Source organism: Lates calcarifer, linkage group LG20 (genome assembly GCF_001640805.2).
Source record: "Lates calcarifer isolate ASB-BC8 linkage group LG20, TLL_Latcal_v3, whole genome shotgun sequence".
NCBI classification, from domain to species: Eukaryota; Metazoa; Chordata; class Actinopteri; family Centropomidae; genus Lates; species Lates calcarifer.
Genome location: NC_066852.1, coordinates 15410877 through 15438138, shown reverse-complemented (window position 1 = coordinate 15438138; position 27262 = coordinate 15410877). Strand labels below are relative to the sequence as shown.

At 39.4% G+C, this 27262-nt stretch overlaps 2 protein-coding genes across 3 annotated transcripts; one reads left to right on the top strand and one right to left on the bottom strand.

The window, feature by feature from the left end:
* Positions 1-23561, top strand: ttc3 (tetratricopeptide repeat domain 3). 2 transcript variants are annotated; one of them, XM_018691951.2, is made up of 47 exons: positions 21-153; positions 707-750; positions 2262-2338; positions 2432-2465; positions 2804-2963; positions 3070-3151; positions 3342-3395; positions 3788-3920; positions 4225-4310; positions 5362-5456; positions 5638-5700; positions 5887-5941; positions 6531-6669; positions 6856-6883; positions 6980-7079; positions 7642-7672; positions 8434-8494; positions 8860-8947; positions 9245-9397; positions 9978-10058; positions 10577-10686; positions 10776-10902; positions 12242-12364; positions 12458-12559; positions 12731-12823; positions 12918-12982; positions 13284-13420; positions 13795-14115; positions 14394-14669; positions 14752-14795; positions 15360-15416; positions 15515-15603; positions 15688-15834; positions 16136-16739; positions 16843-16911; positions 17508-17657; positions 17756-17895; positions 18155-18223; positions 18311-18407; positions 18961-19064; positions 19170-19254; positions 19786-19887; positions 20285-20484; positions 21027-21141; positions 21648-21773; positions 22766-22858; positions 23250-23561. In XM_018691951.2, the coding sequence occupies exons 2-47, from the start codon at positions 714-716 to the stop codon at positions 23358-23360; spliced, it is 5313 nt and encodes a 1770-aa protein (XP_018547467.1). In that variant the 5' UTR covers positions 21-153; positions 707-713; the 3' UTR covers positions 23361-23561. The 2 variants fall into 2 exon arrangements, with proteins under 2 accessions (XP_018547468.1, XP_018547467.1); XM_018691952.2 differs by lacking the exon at positions 707-750 and having other exon boundaries at positions 1-153.
* Positions 22880-27262, bottom strand: vps26c (VPS26 endosomal protein sorting factor C). Its single transcript, XM_018691953.2, has 8 exons — positions 27065-27262; positions 26205-26348; positions 25966-26115; positions 25567-25647; positions 25050-25124; positions 24804-24954; positions 24566-24718; positions 22880-24048 (listed from the first exon to the last, which is right to left on the bottom strand). Exons 1-8 carry the CDS (start codon positions 27119-27121, stop codon positions 23966-23968), a joined length of 894 nt encoding a protein of 297 aa, XP_018547469.1. The 5' UTR covers positions 27122-27262; the 3' UTR covers positions 22880-23965.

The following is a 27262-nucleotide window of genomic DNA, read 5'->3' as shown; positions in this document are numbered from 1 at the left end:
AATCACGAAGAAGAAGAAACCCGCCCCCTTCACGCACGCTGACGACATGAGGGATTGTGTGCGTGAACAGCGCCCCTGTTTTAACTTCCGCACACTAATATGAACAGGACGAAAGCCTTGAGATAAGCGACAACTGTTAATCTTTGACGCCAGGTGAGTGTTTTCTGATTTCTTACTTATTTAAAGCACTTTTTAAACCTGGCAGCGTCGAGCTCCTGGTCTGGATCCTGCTCTGCTGCGTCGCGCGAAAACAGAAGTAGGAAGAAAGTGTTGTGACGATGTTTTTAAAAGCATCCAACTGTGCCACGTTATGAGGAGGTGGTCATGACAAATCACCTGTATTAGCCAGGTAACTGTTTCCCAGCGTATTTACTCGGCGCTGTGGGTGTTTGTAATGCAGCTTTTTAACAATACGTCTGTTAGCTGTTGTGCTAAGATGCTAGCGTGGAGGAGCGTCGTTAGCTAGTTACCTCATTCCCGAGGGATTTGGTCTCAACAAACTGCTTTGAATACTCAAAGTGGCGATATTTTTTAGAAGAACAACAACAGACTTTAACAGCCACAGTGATAACTCAATCACTGTTTGCTGTCTCACTGTTCGTCACAGCGTTTACTCAACTTTATTAGGTGTAAATACCTGGATAATTCCCGGTACATGCGACCTGACGTTATCTCTCTCTCTCTCTCTCTCTCTCTCTCTCTATAGTCCAAGCATGAGTAATGTCTTTGTAATGAAGCCAAACCAGTCAGGTATGTTTTGAATTAACCGCAGATGCTTTTAGTCTGGTACAATTTTACAATTTCTTTTGGGCAAATAATATATTTGGTAACTTTTTTGAATTTCTCCTCAATCATTTCCCTCGGTTTAAAAGTGTTATGTGGCTGTGGAAACTGAAGTCTGGTTAGATAAGAAGGAGCAACACACACAACCACACCCACCCCATTTGCAAGAGATCTATTTATAAAAGAGTTTATCATATCACATGTGTAAACCTTTGTATATACATGGTCTAATGTAGGTATGATGTCTGTTCATTCTTACTATTCATTTTCACTGTCAATATTTTTTAAAATATTGAACCAGTGTATGTGTGGGGGACATGATATTTGGTTTCTCTGGTGTGATGAAGTCAGTTAACACTCAGCCTGTGGGCTGTGGTTGTGATTCCCAACGGCTTGGCTGAGGGTGGAGACAGTTGGCTCTGGGCTGCGGGGGCGGTGGAGAGGGGACAGTCAGGCTCATTGCATTCACTTGGCACAGCAGAGATGCCGTTGAAACTGGCTCAGGTTTTGCTGTAACATGATGCAGCAATGGCCAGTCAGATACTTGAGACTATTTGAGATACTAAGATATTACTGCCTTGTAATTTGGATGCAGCATATTCTTCTGTGTACCTCACAAAATGTTCTAAACCTCTGCACAGCGATTTGGTGTCTCAGTGTAGGGCTACTGTTACCTGTTAACTTTTAAATGTTTTCATATTCAGTTAATCTGCTGATGAAATGTGCCAATTATAATTATTCTGGGCCCAAGATGATGTGTTCATGTTGCCTGTTTTGTGACAACAACAGTTCAAAACCCAAAGACGTTCAGTTTAATGTGTGTCTGAAACAGCATGCCTACATCAACTCAGCTCATTGGATTGTTTCTAAAGCAGAACTGTTTTTGGGCTGTATGCCAGGCTGCGCAGACCCATACTGTAACGCCTCAGCACTGGTATTTCCTGTTGCAAGCCTGCAGCAGGGCTCCAACTAGTCATTATTTTTTATTAACAGTTGATCTGTCAGTTGTTGTTTTTGATCATTGATATTGATTGATATATGATTGATATTTTTGAAAATTTAGAATATTTTTTCAGAGCCCTGTGTTACGTCTTCCGATGTCTTGTTTTGTCCAATAAACAGTTCAAAACCCAAACTTGATTTTACTGTTGTAGAAGACAATGGGAACAGAAGCTGGAACCAGAAAACTTTGACATCTTTTATTAACAGTAACTCAAAATATTCAGTTATCAAACTGATTGCCATGTATTTTTCTGTTGTTGACGAATTGATTAATCGACTAATCATTGCAGCTTTAACCCCCAGTGTTAAAACTTTTTTCATGATTATACGTCATCGCTGATTATATGTCAGAAGAGGTGTCAGGAGATCACCCATTTCATTTCCAATTAATACGTTCCTACAGCCATGAAAAGAGGCATGGTATTTGCTGAATGTGAAGTGGATTTGAGTGATTTATACACATTTTTTTCTTACAGAGTTGGACAAAATGTCAGATTCAGACTCTGATTCTGACTATTATGAATGGGATGACTCCAGACACCGAATGAATGTTGTGAGTTATTAACTAATAATAAAAATAAGAGTATCAGCCAACTTGCTGTTTTCTGTACATCACTGAAACTTTCTTTTTTTTTTTGTCACTCAGAGAAGTGATACAGTCATCGCCCTCCGTCCATCAGGTAAGGAGCAGTCTTAAAGCTTTAAATAAGTTAATAAGTTTTGTTATTCTTTTCTTCTTTTGCTGAAGCTACTTGATATTGCTGTTTTGAAAGTGGTCAGATAATCAGTCACACATTGCAAGAAATGTTGCAAAAGACACAAGAGTGAGTTTTCATGAAAGTGTGGACAGCAGCATTGTGAAATTTGGGACATTTTGTTAGAATATTTTGTCCATTTTTATCTGCCATAACTAGGTTTCACATCTTATGCTGGCTGTTGCTTTGAGATCATAGACTTTTGTGTGCTGCTTTCAGCTGGGTGAAACTAAGTGTATTTCCTGCATGTTTGTGATTTTCAGATGAGGTTTTTGAACGATGGGGTCGTATCCCTGCTGATACCAAAAGAGACGCTGGACAGCGGATGAAGATTTGTGCCTTCTGGCTTCCCATCCTGCTGCAGCGTGAAGACACCAGTCCTACTGCCTGTTGGGCTGTACAAATAGGTTTAATCGACCCCAAGTAAGTAAAATAATGACTGGGATCTGAATCATTTTTTAAACCGCCAATTAATAACACTTGTAAGCCTGTTCAGACTGTTAAAGAGTTTATATTTGTCTCTTTCCAGGAACAGTGAAGACATAAGTTTGAAGCACCTGCACAGGATAGAAATATTGGAGGCAATCCTCAGAGCCTTGGACAGAGGAAGTGTAAGTTGATAATGTGCTGGCTCAGTCTAAAGCTTTAAAAACACAACCTTTAAGACTGTGGGCTGATAATTTCTGTCAGGGCTGATGCTTTATTTACCAAAGAGTCAGCTGAAGCCTTGTTGACAGTCATGCTGTTGGTATTTTTCATTTTTGGAGTTTTTGATCTAAACTGCTTTGTTCTCTGTTTCAGTCCAGAAGAGAGCAAACAAAGCATATTTTCTTGATAAGCAACATGTTTAACCTGGTAAGTCTGATCAAGAGTAAATTTATACTTATTATTAACAATGGCAGAGGAGCTTTTGATTAATAATAAATATTATATAATAATATAATAGTATTGTAGTCACACTGAGAGCCTGTATGATAAAAAAGGAGTGAACCAAGTACTGAACCCTGGTGAACATGGAGCTTCTGGTTAAAACCATCACCAACAATTAGATTTGTTGAGAACAAATGCCTGCATGCTGCGTGTCATCATGAAATTCAGCATTTCTGCTCTCAGTTAGTTATTTATTCAGCCATGGCGGGATGCTGACCAGTCCAGTCCATTTGACATGACCTATGTAGTGATAATTCCAGATATTTGGTGGACTCTTTGTTTGACGTCTTTATCCGATTGGGACTTTGTACCATCAGCGTTCCCCAGAGGTTTTGGAAGACTCTTTGCGCTATTTGGAGCGAACAGGAGAACCTGCTATTTGCCATCGCATCCAGGAGCTTGGCCACCCTAACACCTGCTTCAAAACCCTGCACGTGGTCTTCACCGAGTGTAAGACACACACACAGTTCACAGTTCACAGTACAAAACCAGTAATGCAACCTACTCAAGTCACAATAAATTTTTAGTAACTCATGTACAGGGAGAAACCCACATGCTTGGACAGTTGGTGGATTTCAGAGTAAATTCTTTTATAATGTCTAAATTTACTATATTTCCGTTATTAAACAGCACAGAAATATGCAGTGTTTGATGAGATGTGCAACCACTGACACCGGCAGAAATTCTAGGAATATGACTTCAGATATGTGGGTTTTAAAGGTGACACAACACACACACTTTTGCTTTCAATTAGATGCCAAGTATATTCAGGACATGGGCACCAACTTGGAGAAGACAATGAAGTCCCTGATGGCTCGACCAACTGACTATCACATAGAGGTAAGACACAACAACATGATCCACAGACTGTAACATGTTCTTAAGAGTATACTTACTGAGACGTTGTTGACAACGATCTCGGTGGGTACCTAGTTTGAAAATGAGGACAATGAGTATCTGTAGTAATTTTGTGATGTGCTATTCAGTGCAGATCTCCATTAGCTGTTGTACAAATACAGCTCATCTTGCTGTGGTCCACATATAAGCATTTGCAATACTTGTAATACTTGTAAGTGGAAGACACAACATTTATCATCTGTAATCACATGGAGAGTTGAAGGCACAACAGTAGTTAGTGTCTTTAACGTATTTATCTTGTGTGTGTAAGTTATTATTTATTTATTTGTTTGTTTTTTGCTTGAGAAAGATCCTGTAGAAAATTACAAAAATAATCAACAGCTATTTGGATGGTAGATAATGTTTTAGTTCTAAACTTGTATTTTAAACTTTTTGAAAACTTTTCATTATTTAGTTGCCTTTTTTTAGACAAAATTATCAATAATTTTAGTAGTAATTGGCAGATTAATACAAAAAATGTAAATGATTGTTAGTTGCCGCCATTTGTTTTGTTTTTTTTCACTGTCAAACAGTATTAATGACAAAGTAGAGAAATAAGAAACACTGGAATAAATAGTGGTGTCACAGATTTAATAATAGTAATAGCAGTAATAATAACTGTGCATTTTAAAAGAGCAGCATACAGTCTCACCTTCATTCACAGTTTTTCCATCTATGCTGTTAAATTCAATATGACTCCTCAGATTACTTCTCACATGCTTTGGTGTCATGGTTCTCTGCAGGGTGCAGCCTGCCAGTCTCCATTTTCTTCATTTTCAACAACAATAGGCCAGTTTACTGAGCAACAGAGAATGTAATAAGTCAGAGTGACACTGCATTTTAACAAGTATGAGGCACAACCTGTGGCACGTAGACACTGTTGAGCTATGAATTTAGATGAGTAGCAGCCTAAGCTAGCTAAACTAAGCTGGCACTAAAAGTTTGTCTTGTACCAGTGGAAATAAAAAGTGGATTTGTCATGTTCCTCATTCAGAAAAGTGAAGAAATGAAGAAGAGAGGAAATGATAACTTTCAGAAAAAGCAGTATGAAGATGCTGTGAGGTATTATTCCAAAGCCATCAAATTTTAGTAAGTAATATTTTAATAAAAATGTTTTTTTTCTCAGACACAAAACTTTAATCTGCATTGTTATTAATATGTTAGAAAAGTTTTTTTTAACCAGTTTATTTGATACAATACATGACAACAATGTAGTAAAAAAGTAAAAATATGTACTGTTGTAACTGAGATTAATTTCTTCTTCATGCAGCCCAGACAATCACATAATTTATGGAAACAGAGCCCTGTGCTACATCCGATGTAACAAGTATCTGTAAGTACCACTTGTTCTGTAGCACCCTTCATTTGCAAAATAACTGAAATCCCCACTGTAAGTGGAGCAGTTGTTTGACCTTTTGGAGATAGTCATTAACTGAGCTTGATATTTAATAGTGGTGATCATCAAAGGTTCAAAGCTTGAGAAATGTTTTAACCCAAACACAATATTTTGATTCTACAGTAAAGCTGTTGGTGATGGAAAGCGTGCTACACTCATAAAACCACTCTGGGCAAAGGTACTCCTCTCTTTTTATAATCAGTCAGTGGTGTGGTATGGACATGCATTAGCACTAGCCCCTTTTACACAGAGGTCAATATTGGTGATGAGAAGACCAGCATGCCAGCATCGCGGAGGCGTGACATGTAACACAGCTGCTTCAGGCTGCTGTGTGAGCTCCCCCTTTTATACAAATGTGGACTTGGCTCTGTGACTTTCTCTGCTATTGGCTTAAAGGTGGAGTGATAAGGCTCACCCATTCCACCTCTGTAACTTTTATATTGAATGCCAAGCTGGAATAGCTGCACAATATTCCTGCCTCGAAAAGGCTGGGTAAAAGGAGCTACTGTTAAACGTTCTGGTAAAAGCCTCAGGTTGGCTCTTCATCAGGCACCAAGGTATCAAACAAACTCAGGTGTGAGTCATTGAATTGAACTGAACTTGCCTTGAGAAAGACCATTTAATATATATATAAACATATTTATACATCAAAGGGTCTGTGAGCTGTACTTCCTGTTGCTGCAGTTGGCTCCACATCTGCTTCATGTATGTCACTAATAAGCAAACAGTATTTGTGAGTCAGATGTTAATTCATGGTTGGTTTGCAGGGTCATTACCGTTACTGTGAGGCTTTGTTCTTCTTGGGAGAAGTCAAAATGGCTATTGAAGCAAACAATTCAGCCCAGAGTCTGTGTAAGGACGACCTCGATGGAATCAAAGACCTGGAACAACAATACCAGAAATTTGGTAAATTTCCTGCACTCACGTTTGCAGCAACACGTCAGATTGCAAGAAAATGTCAAGTAACTTAATGTGTCCACATTGTCTACATGTCATATACACTGCGTCCACAGACAGATTTACGCTGGTGTCAGGAAACAGCCTATAGTGTAGTGAGTGTAGAAAATTTATATTTTTGTGCTTTGGTTTCAGCTGAATGGCAGAAGAGTAGAAATAAAAGGTATGTGTGGGCCACCTAATACACAATGTACAATTATGATTGATAAGTCAAACAAACTTTTGAAAGCTCTGTTGTATTTTTGTGATTTTCCTACAGACCAGACGGCCCTAACAAAGCAGGTGCAGTTGAGCCACGACAAAAGCCTTTACAGTCTTTTAGGGTTGGTCTGGTGAAAAACATAGCTCCACAGAACAAGGTTTGTAACTCTGTTACATTTCCTCAACAATAATTCAACAGATAGCAGCCACGTTAATCACTGAAAATTGATTCCATTAGTGAAATCGGAGAGTGATATGTGTAAAATATCATAACTTTATTATTGGACCCATGATTAGTCAGAGGATCCCATCAAGATAATAGATCACTCAATGAATGTGTGGGTAGTCCAGTCCAAAGAACATTAATCTGGACTATCATGTAGGGCTGCAGCCAACAGTTATTTTTGTTCCTAATTTTGTTTTCACAAAATCTCTAAATTAATTAATTAAAATTAAAGGGGAATATGGAAACTTAAAAGAGAAACTTGCAAAAAAATTATTATATGTTTTAGTGTTCAGGATAATTAATCAGTAATTACGTTTTTAAAAAGAATGAAGAAATACCCTGGATCATGAAAATAATTGTTACTTTCAGTCCCTCATTCTTAGAGTATAACTGACTCAAAATGGCGTATTTGCACATTTTTGTGTTTGTATGGACGTGGCCTTGGGTGAAGTTTAATGTTGTTCCGTGACAATAATTAACTTGTGTGTTGACAGGTCCCTGAGGTTAAAATGGAGAAGAAACCAGGTGAGTTTGTTTTAACATCAGAACTTTTTTTTTTTTTTTTTTTTACCTGGGTTCAGGTCCCAGGTGTCTCTGGTTTGGTTGTGTATTTCAGAAAACATAATTTTCAGCCTTATGGGCCTTATACTGTACATACTCTGTGTCAACACATGCTGCAGGCCTCTATCACAAAATGTTGTCCATATCATGTCTTGTTTTTGTTACCACATACAGTTAGTTATGCAGTGTTGTTATGAGCTTGTTGTGCTAGCCTGATCTTTAAAATGGGTTAGGTTATACTTTAAATTTATTATCAAAACGTTTGTTTTAGTCCAGACCCTATCCTTGTTGATACATGATAAACTGAGTCTCTGAAAGGGAAGACGTAAACTGTCATAATGCAGGTGCTCCTTCAGGGTCACAAGGCACACAGCCTCCCCTCCTATGATAGACTATACAGTCTGACTTAGGTAGCGATCTTTACACATGTATGTGTTAGTGCTGTGGTACCATGTAGATCATCCTGAATGTCCTTATTTGGACTTGTACGTTTTAAGTGAGTTCTTTAAGGGTTAAATTTACCCTGCAGGAACAATGATCTACAGATTTGGGCTGACATTACACAGTGTGATCTTGTATTGCTTATCTCTGTTCTCCTCGATGCATTGTTTGTCAATAAATGCTCCTGGGTCTCCTGAAACCCTGTTTATCACAAGATGACCAGCTCATAAGATTTCCATTACAGTGATCCCTGAAAAACCTCATGGCTAATATTCTCTCCCCAGGGAAAAGTGAACGAACTGTGAAGAAGGAGAGCAGCACCAAAGACTCTAAACCCTCAAAAAGGTTAGTGGAAGAACTGTTGCTTGTGCTTACATAAATTGTTTCACTGCTTAAAGATCCTTCTGTTTGATTTTGCTTGGACCCCTGCAAAAATGGACCCCTGCAAAAATGCAAAAGTGAGTTTGTTCTCATTTGGCTTCCTTTATTCACTTGCTACTTAACCCCATCATCAAACACAGAATAATAACAGCCTGACAACAGTAATTACAGCTCAGAACAGCCTGTTGTGTTGGTATAAAAACTTACTTGATAAATGAGAGCCAGCATGTGTTTACAGGACAGAAGGGTTCAAACAGGTTGTGGTGTTGCAGATTATGATCAGGCCGTATTTCACACTATATGGCTGATTTGAAATTGTGTGCTTTCAGTGAGTTGTCCTCAAAGACTGTAAAAGCAGAGTCCAGCGCCACACCAAAGAAGAAATCAAAGAACAGAAATAGCCCATCTGAAACTGAGGTAAGGCTATGCTGTCTTGAGCCATGAGTGGTGTCGAGACAAACCCAGCTTCATAGAGCCTTGACTCACTAAGGCCGTTGTTTATCTAGTGTAAAGAAAGAGTTAATCTCATGGTGTCAGTGTGTTACACACTTGCTGGGTGAATGTAGTCACAGTTTGTTAATATACTGTGTTTATAGCTTGTATTTAACACCATCTCAATGTCTTAGCCTTTAAGAGAGAGACTGAAACTTTTTAAGTCCCATTGAGTATCATTGAGTGAAATGGCTGACCTGCTGTGATGTGTGCTCTGCGCAGAACCAGAAAGAGGCTGATGGTAAAGCAGGTGTGAGCAAAGAGTTGAGGTCTATGGTGCAGGATGCTCACACCGCTCTGGTCGACCTCCGCAGTCGGAACGCAGAGCAGGCCTTCAGCCAGGCACTGGCCATAGTGGAAACCAACACACCCAAGGTAATCGTACCACTGATATCTAGAGCCGTGCTGAAGCTGTAGCACTTGTGAGCAAACTCAGAGAACCATCTAATATGTGCAGAATTTTTATTTATTTTATTGTAGTAGTGTATGACTTAACAGAATATAAACATAATGCACATGACATGACAGTATTTTTAGTTTGTCCATACATGTAAAACCTTAGGCTACAGATCTGTAGTGCTGGTTTGTCCACTCTGTACCACCCAGACTGCAATATTACTTAGGAGAGATGACATATATAATCTAAATGTAACATCATGGGTTTATATCCAACAGGGGACCTTTTGTTGCAAGTCATCCCTTCTCTTTCCCCACACTTCCTGTCAGTTCTCACTATCAGCAATCAACTACAGGCAAAATGCCTGAAAACATGTGACTGTATTCTGTTTTGACTGTGAATAATTTGACAGTAAATCTAAAAGGTTTCCGTTCTCTTCAGTTTTGCCAGTTGGCTCATCTGTTGCATTTTAGGAGCCATATTAATGTTTGTTACTACTACATTTGCAATGAGCTTTAAAAGACACAGGAATGATTTACTTTCCGTTAAATTTCTCAGGAACTTGGACTTTCCACACTGGATGTACTGTTGCTGCTGTATGGTCGTGCATGCGCCCTGACGGAAATCGGCCAGCCTGAGGTAACTCACACATTGAATACCAGCAATCAGTAATAACTTTTAAAGGTGGAAAATTCTCCTGTCCAAATTACTAACATGACTGTAGCTCAAACCTTTATGGCATGGACTAATTTGCAGATGGATGCCAGCTGATATCAGTAGCTGCACCTCCATTTATACTGCACTGATATACTGCACCTAATGTTGTAGAGCGACCATACCTCAACCACTGCCACTGTATTTGTAGTCCATTTAACCCTTTAAAGCAGTAGTTGTGTAACTAGGATATCTAGGGATGTCCTGATTTTTTTGTCCCAGTCTGATTTCTTTAATATTGGGTATTTGCTGATACAGAGTCCGATCTGATATTTAAATTTACCTAAATCTGACTCATTGTGATAACAGCTGCAGCCTTCTAAATTTGGCACACCTTATATTTCCTGAACTACTTTATCTATGCACTGAAGGTTTATCTATGCGCAGTTAATATGACTCCTGAAACCGATTGCATAAAATAATTTTTGCTTTGTGAAACACAGGAACTTGCAGAAGCACAAAAACTTATGGAGAAGATCAAATCGTTGGAGGAGAGGACATTTCAGTGTCTGGTTTTTTATGCCATTGGGAGGGTGTATCTGAAAGAGAACAGGTACAGAAACCTCCAGTCTCAACAGGTTTGTTTCACTCACTCACAATTTCTCAGTTTCTAACTGTACAATACGTGCGTCTCTTCTCCAGGTTTGCAGTTGCTCTGGAGCAGTTTTCAGATTCCCTGCAGATGGTCAAGAATCAAATAACACCTGGTAAACTCACCTGGCCTTTAACAAAAGAGGTTGTCAAAGAAACAGAACCCGACTATTTCAAGGTATGTTGTCTCTGTAGGGTTGTGTTTATTTCTAACAAACAATCTTTAAATAGTACTATATGCAGTTCCTTTTGGAAATTTCACACCCTCTCTGCTAATACTAAATGTAATCAGATTTTTTTTTGACACCGATTAACAGAACACATTTAAATGTATCCTTAAAAAGATTTCTAAAATTGAGCTGAATGACAAATGTAGCACCACCGCCTGAACCATGACACCTGAATCATCATTAGTGCAGCCAGTTCTTTCAGTCCGTTCACCTGAGTGTAATCAACTTAAAGCTTGGAGATCTATTAAATTAATTTGATGAATTAAGTCTATTTTATTGTTGCACAATGTAAAAATAGCATCATTACAATGTTCACAAAAATTGTTATTCAGTATTAAGTCAAAATGTAATATATAGCTGGCATATTAGCAGTGGTTGAATTGCAACAGGTAGGAGAAGCTGAATCATCGAGTGGACTTTCAGTTCCTGCTCAGTCTATGCTCGACCTGACAGCTGTATGGTAATTTTATTCCCTCTCAACTGTTGAGCACACATAGGCCTAAAAATGTGTTGTTTCAGTCATGTTTTACAGAGGCCCATGGTTTTTCCATGGCCCTGGTTTGGCTCCTCCCCTCATCTTCGTCCTCAGCGACTAAACTCGTGTGTCTGTGTCTCTGTGAGAAACTAACTCTGGTTTTAAAAGTCCCTGTGTTCAGCTTTCAGTACTTTTGTAGTTTCTGCTTTAATATGTGCAGTTTGGACTTTATTTTTAGCAGTTTGTACTTTCAGATATCAGCCCTATCTACTGTTTATTGTCAACTTACTGCTGGTGCAAACAGAAGCAGCCACAGTGAAAACAGCTGCAGGCGACAGGCTTTTTTACTGTGGTTTGAGACTAGCACACATACAACTGTCTTGCTGTATTTTGCAGAGGGGAAAAAAGCTATTAAAGCTATCATCTATAAGCTGTAAAATGAAATTTTATTTTCTGACCTTGCTGCTGAATGTTTAAACAAGGTGTGACGAATACTTCTGGAAGGAGTAGTCAGGTCTAATCCATTATGGTTAATTTCAAACGAGCAGTCAGAAGAGGGACACAATAAAACATAGACTGAATGAGCTTTTCACATTGAAAACTCATATGACATCTTAGCTGGTCTTCTCTGTTGAGCAATTAAAAAAAAAAACATTATGACGAATGTGGTTCAGTAAAACAAAATAAGAAAAACTTCCAGAGGGATTCATGTTTGATCATATTTTTTTATTGGCACACTGTGTATGAGATTACATGGGTATTACAGATTGGGATAATACTCAGGTTGTCTTATTTGTGTTTTCTGTTTTTAGGGAGTTCTTGAGAGTGCTATAGAGTTGTGCAAATTCCCACCTATTCCTGATGCCATTTGTCGATATAAGAAGTGCCATGGCTCTGTGAAAACTGAAATCTACTTCACTGACCCAGATTTTAAGGTAAGCAGGCAGCAGGTGGAGGCCAGGTGGGGCTCAGGAGCTGAAATATGAAAAGCACAGAATAATTTTAACTGAGTATGTTTCTTTATGCAGGGCTTCATTCAAATATGCTGCTGTCAGAGCTGCACGGTTGAATACCACATCACCTGTTGGAAGAGCCTCAAGACACAAACCTTCAGTGAAAAGAACGAAAAGGTAAATTAACATTTCTAAACAGCATTTCAAGGTCAGTCTTGTATTTATGTATTGTGTATTATGTATGTATTTCCAAAATAGGTGTATCTTCTTCACTGTGCGCAGAGCCAGGCTAGCTGTTAACCTCTGCTCTCAATCTAAACCTGTCTATCTTTATATGTTGTTTCGCAGGATTTCCTGAAAGAGGCGTGTTTGACTCCAGACTGTGTCGGACAAATCTGTAGTATCAAAATCTTTGATTCAGCAGGTCTGGTGAAATGTAAGGTGAGGTAATCCTCTGGAGGTGAAGTGAACTTTTTAGAGCCACTGTATTCATGAATGACCGGATCAGTTAAAGTTGGTTTCTTTCTCTTCTCAGTTTGAAGCTGCCATCTCCAAACCACAGACTCCTAAGAAGCCTAAGGTGAATCAGAAATGTACAAGGTGAGGCTGTTGTCAAATACTGTTCATGTTGTTAACTCAGTCGCTACAGTGAGCGATTCTTCAGGTGCTGAATCTGTATTATTGTGGTAGAAAAAGAACTTTATGCATATTTTTTGTGGCAAAAATGTGATTCATATTTTGATTTACCGTTTAAAGTGTGATTATAAAATTCCTCTAAAATATGCTGGACTTCAGCCTAAAAGCAAACAAACAGTGAGTCAGTGAAGGCTGAGGCCCATTCATAATTAATTGGTCATGTTTCTGACCCATTAAAAACCTTTAACCTCATTTTTCTTTTCAGTCAGAAGAAGTTAAAATCAAAGGAAGAGCGCAGGCTCAAGAGGAAGCAGCATAAACAGTCATTTCAAGATAAGCAGACTATCAACGACGACATTCTGCAACAGAAAGAGGACTCTGCAGCTCAGAGTCAACAGAAAGGTAATGCTGCTGACAATGTCTCAACTACACAGCTTGTCTGACTCTGCTCAATCATTTCTGTATTTCATTTCTCTAAATGGTGAGCTCACAGTCAGGAGAACTGAAATCTGTACATTCTCATCAGCTGATTTAATGTAACAAATTGTTATATTCATAATAGGTTGTGATGATATTTGTAGAAAAAAAAACAGGAAATTTCAGAAAACAGCGATTCCCTTTTTCCCCGTTTTATCTAAACTCAGGTTATTGGAGAAGCGTGGTAAGATTTTATAAAAAATGCTAAACATAGCAGCAGCTTTAACTGAGTTTATCAGAGATTTATGTGTTTATGTGATGATCAGTCTTTTATTGCCATGTTTCCTTGGTGTTGTCAGTGTGGTTGGTGTACAGGGATCGAGTTCTACTGCAGATCAACCAGAACATGGAGCTGCTGAGAGAGGAGAGGGGCCTCCAAGTGTCAGCCCTGACAGGCAGTCTGAAGCCCTGGCTGGAGCTGGACTTGTCGCGGGGGAACAAACTAGCTGAGAGGATGCTGAACTGGCGGCAGGAGGGGCTGGAGACGTTTGGTCAGGCTGTTGAGCTCCTCCTCGAGAGGAAGAACCGTGTTTGGGCTCGCATCCTGATTCAGCTACTCAGTAGCTGTTTGGATGTAAATCCCAAACTCAACACATGGGCCTGCCAGCTCAACGATGCAGGTCAGCATTCATCGTGTTATCAGTCTTGACGTTTCATATCACACATCGAACTTAAAGTGATATGAAACTCAGTCGTCAGGTGTAAAGCTCAGTTTAAAGCAAGTGTATGTGAGTGAATGCTCTGTTACATGGAGACAGAAAATATCAGAATTTAATAATCACAAGTCACTCTGAAGGTCATGTTAAAAGAGCATTTACATACAGAAGCCATACAAAAATTATGGACTTCAGCATTAGCACCAGGTTAAGTCTAACCAGCTGCTCTCTGCTCTTCTCAGGCCTGAATGCTGCCAAATCCTTCATTGAGCGCTACGCAGGACACTTGGAGCAGCTGGATCTGAATCTTGTGCTCAACTTTGGCCCATTGCAGGAGATGATTATAGAGAAACTCGGCACTAGGCCGGAGCTTTTTTCAAGCATTGGTTTGACTGTGACTGAATACCTAAAACAGGCCCCGCCACATGACATGAGACTCTTTATCTGGACTCTGGAGGAGCATAGGGATGAGTATGTCTCATGCCACACTATTCTGGATGAGTATTTTGATATGATGGGTACGTATATTTAATTGACTTGACTTTTCTGCTGGATTTTACCCTGATATCATAATTTAATGTCAAATTCTTTGCTTTTCAGATGGTCATTGTTCAGTCCTAAAAAAGTCTGATGAAAATCAAAATGTGAGTCTTCCGAAACCTAATAGCATCTGTTGTTTGCTACATAAACTAAATGTAAGGAACAGTTTGACATTTTGGGAAATATGCTTATTTGTTCTCTCGCCAGTAGTTTGAAGAGCAGATCATTCTCACATCTGTACTATCACCAGCAGCCACTTAGCTGGAACCATAGCATAAAGCCTGGAAATGGAGGGAAATGACTAGCACAGGGCATCTGCAGGTCTTAAAAAGATTCAAACATAATGAAACATTTTGAATTAAGTTCTCTGAAAAAAGTCTTAAAAGCTTTTCTTGCCTGCTGCAGACAATAACATCAGTTACACGTTCTTTGTATGTGGTTGGCGGCTATCAGAGGACATTATACGTAGACTTGGCTAAAAAAATGTATTTGCCTTAAGAATCATTGGTAAAAAAGCTAATTTCCCAAAAAATAGCTAGCTATTCCTTTAATATGATTTAACCCTTATGGGATCTGTGTGATTTCTTTTGATCTTGAATGAGTATTGAGTAGAACAAATGAAATTAGAGTTTCAAAAGCAATCCTCATCCACTTTGTTTTCATTTTAGAATTCTCCTATGAGGGCTAAGAGTCGAGGCCGGAAAAAGAAACAGAAAGAGCCAAAGGTCAGAATTAAATTAAATTATATTATATTATATTATATTATATTATATTATATTATATGTGGTTATGTAGCATCACTCTGAACTGTTTCCTCTGATAGTCTTCTCAGGGTGTTATTGTTTTGTCTGGGATGAGAGGTGTAACTCCAAGAGATGAGTTGGACCAAGACTTTTTTGAAGATGATTCTTTGTAAGTTGCCTCCCGCACCTGGACACACAGATTGTATTGTACTGTAACTGTAACTTTTCCTAACACCAAGCTCTTTGTCAACAGATCATTCCTGCATCCTGATCCATTCACTGTACCCAGTCACCTGCGAGAGCAAGTTGCCAATTTTGAGGACCAGTTCAACAGCAGCAGAAGTCACTATAAAAACATTTTGGACAACCACCCAGACTCAACAAAAGAGAGTTTGTATGAGTGAGTACAAGCTACAGTTTCATGTATAGATGCTTACTGACGGAAATTTGACTACTGACAAAATTGCAGACACCAATTATTTTGATATATGTGAATAATCTGTTAATATTTTTAGCTGATAGATAATTCTTTCACCAGTTTTTTCCTCTAGCATCTCCACCAGGTTGCTATTTTTATTAGTTAGTTAGAGCCTGGTGTGTTCACTCTTTATCATCACTTTGCCTTGTGTACATCATAGTCTCCATTCACTCTGTATTCTTCTTTTGATTTGAATATTTGAATTATCTTTCTACTGCTGCAGCTACTTTGCCCAGATCTTGGAGGAGCATGGTCCCCTGGTCGCTGAGGATCCCCTGCTAGTGGGTGAGCTGGAAAATTTTCCTCACGAAGCTCAGCTGAAGATCCAACAAGCGGGGGGCTTTGAGTCCTTCCTCCTGGAATCCCTTCGCTTCATAAAGATGGGGAGGTGTATTGGCCTGGCTAAGCATGCTGTTACCCTGCAGCAGGCTGGACATGGACCCAGCCTGGATGACTTGGACATATTGGATCCTGATACAAACTCTCCTGATTTGCATGATCCTGGTTTCACAAACTATGTGGACAATTTTTCATCTGCACCGACTGATGTCTATCCCATCCTCCCAAATCCTTATCTGTTTGGCTTCCAGCCAGCCAGTGGAGATATGGCCTCTCTAGGCAGTATGACTGTGAATGATCCCCCCTACGTGTGGAGTAATGGTGATGATCAGGATCAGTTCCCTTACTTTTTCCCTAATGGCTATGGGGAGCTCGATCGTGTCTGTGAGTTTGATGATGGAGACTTTGAACCAGATCTGTATTCAGGTGAAGGACTCCCTTCACTGACAACTGAGGAAAACATTTTGAAGAAACATGCAGCAGTACAGGTTCGTGCCAACATTTCACTTTTTGAATATATGAGATGGAGTACATAAATGTCCACTGAACTGTGTGTAACTTTGAATTGCTCTTTTGTTTTTGTTCTCTTAGACATGTCCGGAGACCATGAGCAGTGTGGCGGTGAATACAGAGCTTCATGAGCATTTTGAGAGCTGCCAGGTGAGCTGAGTAGCTTCATGCATCTTTAAGAGCCTGGCTGATACTGAAACCAGGAACTCAGCCAATAAGTGTTTTTATGTTTTTCTTGGCACAGATTTCTCAGGATTTTGATTTATCTTTTTATTGTAACCAGGAAAGATACTGAGCAGGACATTTCCCTATTGTAAAATCAACTTGTCTGTACTCTCTGGAAGTCAAAACTATGTAATAGTGATACTAAGTGTGTTTCCATCAAATGTGATGTACATGAAGCAGATGAAAACATCATATCTGTGTGAAGTGATGAGAAGACTGTGCTCCTCAAATTAATACATGGAACAAACATAAGTTACATATTTCAATCTTGTTTTCTACATTTTTTTCTACATTATTTTGTCTTACCACAGGCAGTAACATTCGTTTTAATGTTTTTTGTGTGTGTTTTCAGGCTGTCAGGAGACATTACACATAATTAAATTAAAACGTCTTAAACTGATTATGGTGACTGCAGAAAACCCATCTTACTTTTTAGCTGAAACACAGACCAATACAGACTTGTTTGGAATAAACTAAAATCGGGTCACATGTTGCTCTTTTGGCCTTTCTCATTTTTCCAGGGTGACATCAACAAAAAGGAAAAGAACAACAGGATGTTGGAGCAGCAGATCAAGAACATGGCAAACGGCTGTGACAAAGTCAACCTGAAGCACAAAGAAGACATCGCCTCCCTCGAGGAGGACATACAGAAGATCACTACCAATATACAAGTGGGTCCATAACCAGTTGTAAATACAGTGAATTTATAAATGATGAGCTGAATCTTAAAGGCTAAAGTGTCTGTTACTGGTTGTTTTCTCTTGTCAAGGTGACCAATAAAGAGCTGGTGCTGTTCCAGCAGAAGCTGGAGGAGGAGGTGAAGAAGGACCAGAAGGAGAAGAAAGCGAACCAGGAAGCACTGAAGTCCCTCAAACTGAAGATAGAAGAGTTGGTGGAGGAACATGGGAGGTAAGACTGAGGCCGACGAGGGTGAACCACCTGGGCAGTTTTTATAGTTCAAACATCTCAGCTGGCAGCTTGAACATGAATAAATGATCTTTTATGTAATGTACTCATATAGTGGCTGGACTTGTATTATTGAGTCACTTGTGTTTGTATAGATGTCACATCTTGCTACTCTTTTAATTTTCATTTTGAATAAAGGTACAGTTGCGCATGTTCTATGGATAATACAATAATATACATGTGTCTTTTTTCCCATGCGTAGTCTGGTCCGAAGCATCCGAGAGAAGAAAGCCAACTACAACGCAAAGCTGAGTGATTTCCTAGAGCTAGGGTAAGTGGTGAAAGAGAGGTGATAGTGACGCATGAATTAAAACCCTCCCAGATTTTTTTGTTCACTTCTTTCCCATTGTCCCTTCAGAAATCAGTCAGAGGCTCAGAAAATGAGTCTGGAGGATGAGATCAAGCGGTGTAAAGCCTTGTTTACCTCAGCTACGAGGAGGTCTCATACAGCTCAAGTAGGTCCTTCATCTTGACTCTTTAACAGTCACATTGAATAAGTTAGTTCTTCTCTTAAAGGTTCACATTTTCTCAAGTCTTGAAATAATGCTCACACAAGCCAAAACATAAGTTGAAAGAGTTGTCAGTCACTGCAAATGTTCCTCCTTTCCATACTGGTATATATCCAATCACTTAGAGGAGAGATAGCAGCAAGAAAAAACTGTTTCAACACACAGTACTGGGCAAAACCTGTGGGCATTTGAGGATGAGTGAGGATGCTTTCAAAAATAATGCCATGAATAGTTTTATTTATTAATTGTGTGTGACTACACTTTGCCTTAAAAATAGCCCCAGTTCTCCAGGCAGTGTGTTTGGGGTCATTATCAGCCAACAGAATGAATTTGGGACCAATCAGATGTGATTGTACTGAGTGATGGATAAGAATCTAAACATCTTCAGTGCCTGAAACTATTGCACAGTACTGTACATATGGGCTCCTGACTACAGTTTTAAAAAGGATATGAAAAGTTGTGAATCTGTCCTTTAACCCTGCTTGGTTTGCTCCTCTAGTTGTCAGTAGTGGAGAGCAGCCGGGATCAGGGTTTATACGGCCTCTACCGAGAGCTGACAGATGCCAAGGCCTTGCTGAGCAAACTGGATGAAGTAGTGCACAGGTAAGTGGGGTGAAATCACAGCTGTGGATCGGTGCTGCTAACAGGATGGAGTAAACATGGACCAGATGGTATCAGATTTATCTGTAATGTTAATCACCTTTCTAGATTCCCAAACCAAGAGCTGGAAATGGCTAGAAACACCTGGAGAGCCAATGTCCAAGAAATTGAAAAGAAAATCTCCACTGCTGAGGTAAATGAATCCATTACCAAAGTAGTTTTCAGATGAGAATCTTCATTTTCCAGTGTCTCTCTGTCTTCTCTCCTGACGGACATTTTTGAGTGTTAGTGACCAGAGACGGGCTGCAGAAATTTATGTCAGAAATTTACAATAAAATTCATAGCGTGACTGCTGCTGTGACCCACGTTAACAAACCAACCAATCAGAATACGACATGAAATGGCGCAGAGTACAGCGGCCTCTGAGACATGTCGTATAAGCCATTATTGAATTAAGTTTTGTGTGACAGAGCAGTGGAGCAGATGGGTGAAGAAAGCTAATGACATATCTCAGCTCTCATGCTTTTTTGAATTTATATCGTAGTGCTACAATTCACCAGGAATTCATCACACAATCTGACATGGCTCAAATCAGTCTGCTACAGACCGAGAGAGAATAATTAATTATTCTTTGTGTGAGGGCATTGTCATGAGAACACTCTAAATGTGCGATGTCTTTGTTAAACCAGTTGTGTAGTAAGACTTGTCTCTGTATGATCCACAGCAACAGTACCAGGAGCAGATTGATCAGTTGAATAACGGCAGAAGAGTCAATGAGTTGCCTCCAGTCAACATCAACAATCATTCTGAACCTCCAGCACAACCAGTAAGACTTTCTCACCACCTCAGCCAAATCTGTTGTTCTTTTCTGTTTTATATAATTGTAAATGAAAACCTTCTCTCTGATGAACAGTTGAAAGAGCACCAGCTACAGCTACAGTGACTCCCAACAGTGATGCGTTTTCTCTCTAGATTATCACGTCAGTTTTGGGAGTCACATTCTCCAGTTAAATATTTACTCATATCAGTAATTTCAGCTGTTGACTGTCGTAATCTATAGCTGTTATTTTCCTGTGTCAGATATATATTTAATCAGTATTTAGATAAATATAAGTATTGACCAGGATTGGGGCCACTAAAAGCTCATAGCTTTCATTTGTAAGCAGTAAATTACTATCAGTATAAAAGTGTAAACTGTTTCCTGCTCTGTGTGAATGTTGCAGCTCTCTGGGGCAGCCAAAGAGTTCACTTCTCAGCCGTCACACAGCGCTGCCTCGCTCATCCAGCAGTCTGCAGCTGAGCCACCGGCCGCTTTGGCTCAGGTGCAACACAGACATCCAACCAGGAAACTGGAGCCTCCACACAGCACCGTGTTTGAAAAAGCCTTGGAGCGCCTTTCCACCATTTTCCCTGACTATACAAGGTAACGCTGGATGCAAATGTTATGACGGAATGGTTGGTTTCTTGGCAGTTTGGCTAAACCAGATGTTCAGCTGTTTTAGCTGAACTAAATATTAGCTTTAGGCAGTAATTAATGAGAAATTACACAACAAAAATGCTAGACTAGATTTGAGATCATTTAGAAACAGTGCTGCCATTATACAGTTTGTCCACCAGAGGGCAATGACAAGTTTATTTATCAACTATAACATGTACTGCTCGGTGTGTATCTTGGTTAGAATTTTTTAAAAACAAATCTAAGGTATCCATATCAAGATTGTTTATGTGTCTATATGCTTTAAATGTTCTATCAGTAGATATATGATTTTTAAACTCATTAATATCGATATCAAGGACAACCTCAAAATTCTGCTGTCAGTTTTTGTAAAAATTCACTTCTGTACCAGACTCAGTGGAAGTCAACAAAATTATAAAATATCACAGCCACAAATCAGTCAGTTTTCCTTTTTCAGAACAAATGTAGGCAATTAAATCAATTTACTGTGTGTGTGTGTGTGTGCTCAGGTCAGACTTGATGAGGTTTGTTCAGGAGTTGCGCTCATCCAGCGGTGGAAGCCTCAGCCACTATTCGTTGCAGGACGTGGTCGGTGGAGTGACCCAGCTCATCCTGGACCATCAGGTAAAGTTTTCACCGGTCCAAATTTTCAGATCTTACCTGAAACATATCACTGAAAACCCAACCAGATCTGCTGTACATGCATGTAAATGAATTTAATAGAGGACAGCAAACCAGCCCCACATGGACTTGGGTTAATCAGACCCAATCCAAAATGAAGTGGACCTGAACAGAAGTGGAGTTCAGTTTTTAAGTTATTTTATTGTACATGCTAAGAAAAAAGTCTGTGCAGGAGTTGGTCTCCATTCATTATCACTATTGTGAATAGGTAATTGTCTAATCCTTGAGCGTAATACATCACCCACTTTTTCTCTACATAATTTCCAGATAAGAACATTGTTTTATATTCAAGCCAATATGGGCATTTGGTCCTGGCCCAACACACAGATCCCCACTCAGGCCTCTGATACACAGGCCTGGCAGTGTTTGGTATTGATAGCTCAGTCGTTTGTCATCTAGAAATGATTGTGTTTGGCTGCAGTATTTATTTATTTTTCTTTCCCTCTAAGGAGAGGCTTAATTCTGTCAGATCCAACATTGTGGGACGTGGGAGTCCAGCTCAGTGTGCTACTCCCCCTTTGGTAACACCAGTTTGGCAGCCGGTTGGATCCCAGAGATCCACACAGTCCAACGCAGTAAGTCCAAAATCATTCATGAGTACAAACTGCGCTGGCATTTTTCAAAGGGTTTGACTCGAAGCAACAAAACATGATATCAGACTCAAAGCAGATTTATAGGTTAACACACAGACAGCTGTTATGTTCATGACTCTTTGGAGAAGAAGCAAACATTTTAACATTTTGTTATTAGTGTTACAAACCTACTGTTTGAGCCCCTGTAGGCTATTGATTATGTCTTAGTGCCAAATTAGGGATATAAGTGTTATAGCCTTTACTATTTATCTCTCACTTAAGTGACAAATTATTTCATCTAAAGACATAAAAAAAATAATAAATTCACCTCACAAAATGTTTCCAACCACAAGTTCAAGTAATGTCAAGTTTTATTCAAGGATCACAGAGATATACAATGTAAACAGAAGAAACAGGCAACAATTGTAAGATTAAAAAAATAAAGATGAAATGCAGAAGAAAAACAAGACAACTTTAAAAAAATTAGTGAAAAAGGAAGTGAATGTAACTAAAATCTGGGTAAGGTTATTTAAAAGTGTTATTTGAAAAGTGATTTTCAAAGAGGATATAGTCCGAAATAAGCAGATGGTCTTCAGGCAATAGAAGGATAAAAAGAGACCACCGTTTGTTTGTAAATGTAAAAGTGGTGGGTACTCTAACATGCTAATTTAGCAGATGTAATGTTTACTACTGAGGTTAGTGCATTAGTATGCTAACATTTTCCAATTAGCACTCAACACAGCTGAGGCTGACGAGAATGTCATTTGATTTGCAAGACATCCTGAGAGAAACAAATGTCTGCACCAGATTTCAAGTTGTCTCACGCTCCTTACACTGCGGTCTGAAACTTTCCACAGGGATTATTGAAGTACTCTGTCAGTAGTCTACAGTCTCCAGTTTGGAGCTGACTCTCTGTGTGTGTGTGTGTGTGTGTGTGTGTGTGTGTGTGTGTGTGTGTGTGTGTGTGTGTGTGTGTGTGTCTGTCTTGACTGCAGCTCAACGTGGAGGACCCCTGCATCATCTGTCACGATGACATGAGTCCAGACGACATCTGCGTGCTGGAGTGCAGACACAGTTTCCATAACGAGGTGAGCAAGAACACTGTTAAGTTGTTTGAGGGAATTTCTTTAATTTTGCACATTCATGACTTGATTAGAATTTGGTGGTCAAAGTTAAAGGTCATTGTGACTTCATTTAACATGTTTTTGGCATTGCAAACTCAACATCTCAGGAAAACTTAAGGGAATCCCTGCAAGCTTGTGAAAAAGAAATAAGCAGGACTTCACAAAAGCTTGCTGTGAGTCCCTCTCAGAGTAAAGAATGAATGAAACCACAAACAGATGTTAATGAAATTTGTTTATCAAAAGAAATCACTCCAGTTTCTAACAAAATAAGTTAGAACATCATGTCCTAGATTTGATGGGAGGACGGTGGCTGCGGCTGGTTTTAATGTGCAGAACTTGCTCCGTTTGTGTTCAGTGCATAAGGTCGTGGCTGAAGGAGCAGAGCACCTGTCCCACCTGCAGAGATCACGCCTTGCTGCCTGAGGATTTCCCCATGCTGCCTGGAAGGAGACGTCAAGCCCCGTAATGTCTTAACTCTAATCACCCTGTTGCATACTGTTCCAATATCTGCTTTTATGTTTATAATTTTATTTTACATATTATTTCATTAAATCTAAAAAAAAAACAAAAAAACATCGACTTTTAAGTTTTTGTATCGTTAAAATGTTGATGTGCTGGAAGACACTAGTTTATATCCCACTTAAGAAATAAAACTGTCTTGTCTTGAGCTCAACTTTGACACGTTTATCTGTCACATCTCACATGGCCAAAGTTTGGAAATCTTAAATGACTGAATATACCTTAACTTAATATTATGGTCTACAAGAATGTGACATTTATTTAACTGAAATATAACTAACATTATTGAACAATATTTATATAAATCCAGATTCTGGCAGGCTCTCAAGTCACATAATTCATCTGTACAGCTCCTCTGGGTTAGCATTATTTCTGTTTCCAGCTTTAGAGGAGCAGTTGCATTGAGCAGAAAATCAGTTCAGAGCTCCACAGAGAACAAAACTGGGGCAGGATCATGTCCTCTGCACAGTCCTGGTGGGTTGTATGAAGGGTCAGAATCCACAGCAGCAGGTCCCCAGGGAGGTTACCTGAGTGCAGGTGTGAGGTCCAGGTTCAGACTCTGCAGAGTTTCAGGGGGAAGTTTTCTGTGATCAGATGATCATCATGCAGCACGATGACGATGTTGACTTCAAACTCTGACGGACAGAAACAAATGTTTATTTTTATGTGTGTGTGTGTTTAGTGTAAAAATGACAATTCGCTGTTGCACAGGGATTTTTGTGCCCCACTATTTTTTGTTTTTGAGCAGCGACTATAGCATAGGTTGTATTTTGTGACAGTTATCCCTGAAGGGCCGACATGACCCATATCGATGTAGCTGTAACTAAGCAGCAGGCTGGAGCTGCAGCAATTACTTGATTAGTCGATCAACAAAAAATTAATTGGCAAATATTTAGATAATTGATTAATGATTTAAATACATTCTCAAGCAAAAATTTCAAACATTTGCTGGTTAAAGTTTCTAAAATGAGAAAATTTACTGTTTTTCTGACATTTTATAGATGAACTGATTAATCATAGAAAATTAGCAGATTGATCAATAATGAAAATAATCATAAATAAGCCTGGCAGCAGGCCCAATATTATGTATGCAGAAAACAGATGTATACTGTATAATGAAAACTTAAAGCAGACTGGAAGGCTTTTACTGACCGACTTTGAAGTTGGTGGTCTCCAGTGTGGGGCAGGTGAATAGCCTGGGGAAAACCATGTAGATGGGAATAGAGAGGCCGTGGCAGATGTCACCTTCAGCTATCTGGATGTTCTGGATCTCTGTGGCATCTCTGGCATAGCCTTCAGCACAACCTGAACACAGCAGGCATTTAAAACACCAGCAGCTCTGCTGCTACAGAGGGAAGGTTAATCCAATCACCTGGCAACATGAACTTACCACAGGTCTCTACTCGCACAAGCTGCAGTTCAATACTCTTAATGGGAACGTCTGAGTTCTCCACCACCAACTCTCCAGTCAATGGCTGGCTGATCACACAGTTGGTGGCGTCTAAATGGCCTCTGATGAGAAACTTTGGTAGTGCACTCCTCTGCAGACAGACAGGAAGTTGGTCTTCTCAGTACAGTTTTAAATACAACAAAGTTACAGATAGAAATGGAGTTAAGAAGAAACGTGGTTTCTCACCTCGCGGATGTTCTGCAAGGTGTCCGGAGTGATGGTGAAGTTGACTGGAGTAGGGGCAACTTTAGCTTTCTGTGGCTGAAAATCAGAGAAACCTTTTTACACATAGTCCAACATGGCTAACATCTCAGCTGACTTTACAAAGAGAGGTACTGATGACAAGATTATAACAAGACTGAATCAAATGATCATGATATTCAATACAATCACACAAGAAGTTTTTCAGTTTCTCAGGTGCTGATATGTGCACACTGTCCCAAACACGTGTGGTGTTTGTATTAAACAAACCAGCACAGATAGGATTTACACAAACTATAGGAAAGTAAATTAAAGTGATGAAAAATAAACTACAAACGAGAAAAACAATAAATTGAATCTTGACAATAGCTTAACAGTATAATATTGTGTAACTTCATACAATACACAATGCAGAGGAACAAACACAAAAAACTGTCTTACAGCTGTCACCTGTCTTATTTACTTTTACTTTACTTGTCTAAATCACATCTGTTTCACTCACCTGACAATGTACAATGAACTCACAGTTCCTGCTCAGGTCTTTGGCCAGCAGAGAGCGCTTCATGTCACAGCGGAGGGTGTACTGAGCAGAGGACACAAACAGGAAACAGCAAAAAAATGAATTTAAAACAAGCTGAACTTTAAATTAATTAATAAGAAGATCATCTCCTGCATAAGCTCTTGTTTACTTCGGATTCATTTATATTGGAGTATAAGTAGGTAAAAGTAGGTCTGTATGTATGTGAGTGTCTTTGAGTTCTTGCCATATCTTTTAGAATAATTATATTTTTTAATTATGCAAACAAATACAAAAAAGTAGTCTCATTTTGTCCTATTTCTTTCACTATCTGTGATACATGAGGTCCAGTTACAGCCTAGACAAACTATGAATCTCACTCACCTGAATGTTGACAAAGACACCGTGGTAGGTCTCGTACAGCACTTTGTTGCCTTTTGTCTGCAGAGGGAACTCAAAGGGGATCTCAGTCTTGCCTCCTGGGATCTTTCCTGCCTTGGCCACCTCAATGTTACTGCTGATCAGCTGGATGGGCTGCAACATGTGACAGGAAGGTCTGATTAATATTAAGAGACAGTGAGCGAGAGCTGAAATGATTCTACTCTGTGTGGCTCACAGTTCACCTTGACAGAGTTGTAGAAAGCCTCAAAGACGCCGACGCTCTTGGAGCTCAGCTGCAGGTTCACCAGTCCCTCCATGCTCAGAGAGATGCCATGGTGCTGCAGCGGCTCCTTACACACCAGCACAATGACACCAGTCACCGCTTCCTGCACACAAACACACAAACACTGCTGAGGTAATGTCAGCTGCCACAAGAGCTCTGAAGATGTCATGGTTTAGAGTCATTTTGATTTCTTAAAGTTCTAGGTGAGTGTACAGTAAGTATACAGTGGTGACTGACCTAGACTTGGTCTGATGAGATCTGGATGTAAAAAAAAGAAGTGAAATCTATCTTTTGCTCTTCTTTAAGAACTGAAAATGGGAATATCACATACCTGAAATTGTATTTTTTTTAACAATCTTTAAACTCTCTCTGTTGATCTAGTCCAGATTAAGTGTAGTATTAGTGTAGTGGTTGTTGATCTTGATTTGGTCTAATGCTGAAAGTAAGTTTCAAACAGAAGCTGGTGCAAAAAACGGAAGTTTACTTCAACGTCGTTTTAAGACACTTCCTTAATAACCATGATAGATACATGGGGTTTACATTGGTTGATTTACTTATTTATACAGGCTTGAGCGTGGTCACTGACAGCAGAAACAGATAGCCAACAGGGTACAGGTCTGAAGGGTCACAGGTTTTAGCTCATCAGCTGCTGGTCATGTGCTTAGAGGACGACAACGCCCTCTTAGGCTGTCTAACTAGCTACATATTTAGCATCTTTATAAAATAAACTATTTTACTGACAGTTAGCACCAAGACAGAGAGGTTAACGTTAATGTTAGCTAAACAAGCTACACAAGCAGTTAACGTTAACGCACTTACCCCCTCATGATAGACTTTGTTTGCTCTTTTCAGTCTTATATCCAGAGTGACACTCATGTCTGACTGTCACACCTCAGACTGACATTTAAAAAAAACTAGTTCCAGATACTTTCAAAAACAAATTGGGATATTTTATCACGTCTGCGAGCCTTGGTTTGTGTTCCGCCGGCAGCAGCATCAACACAACATCCGGTCCAG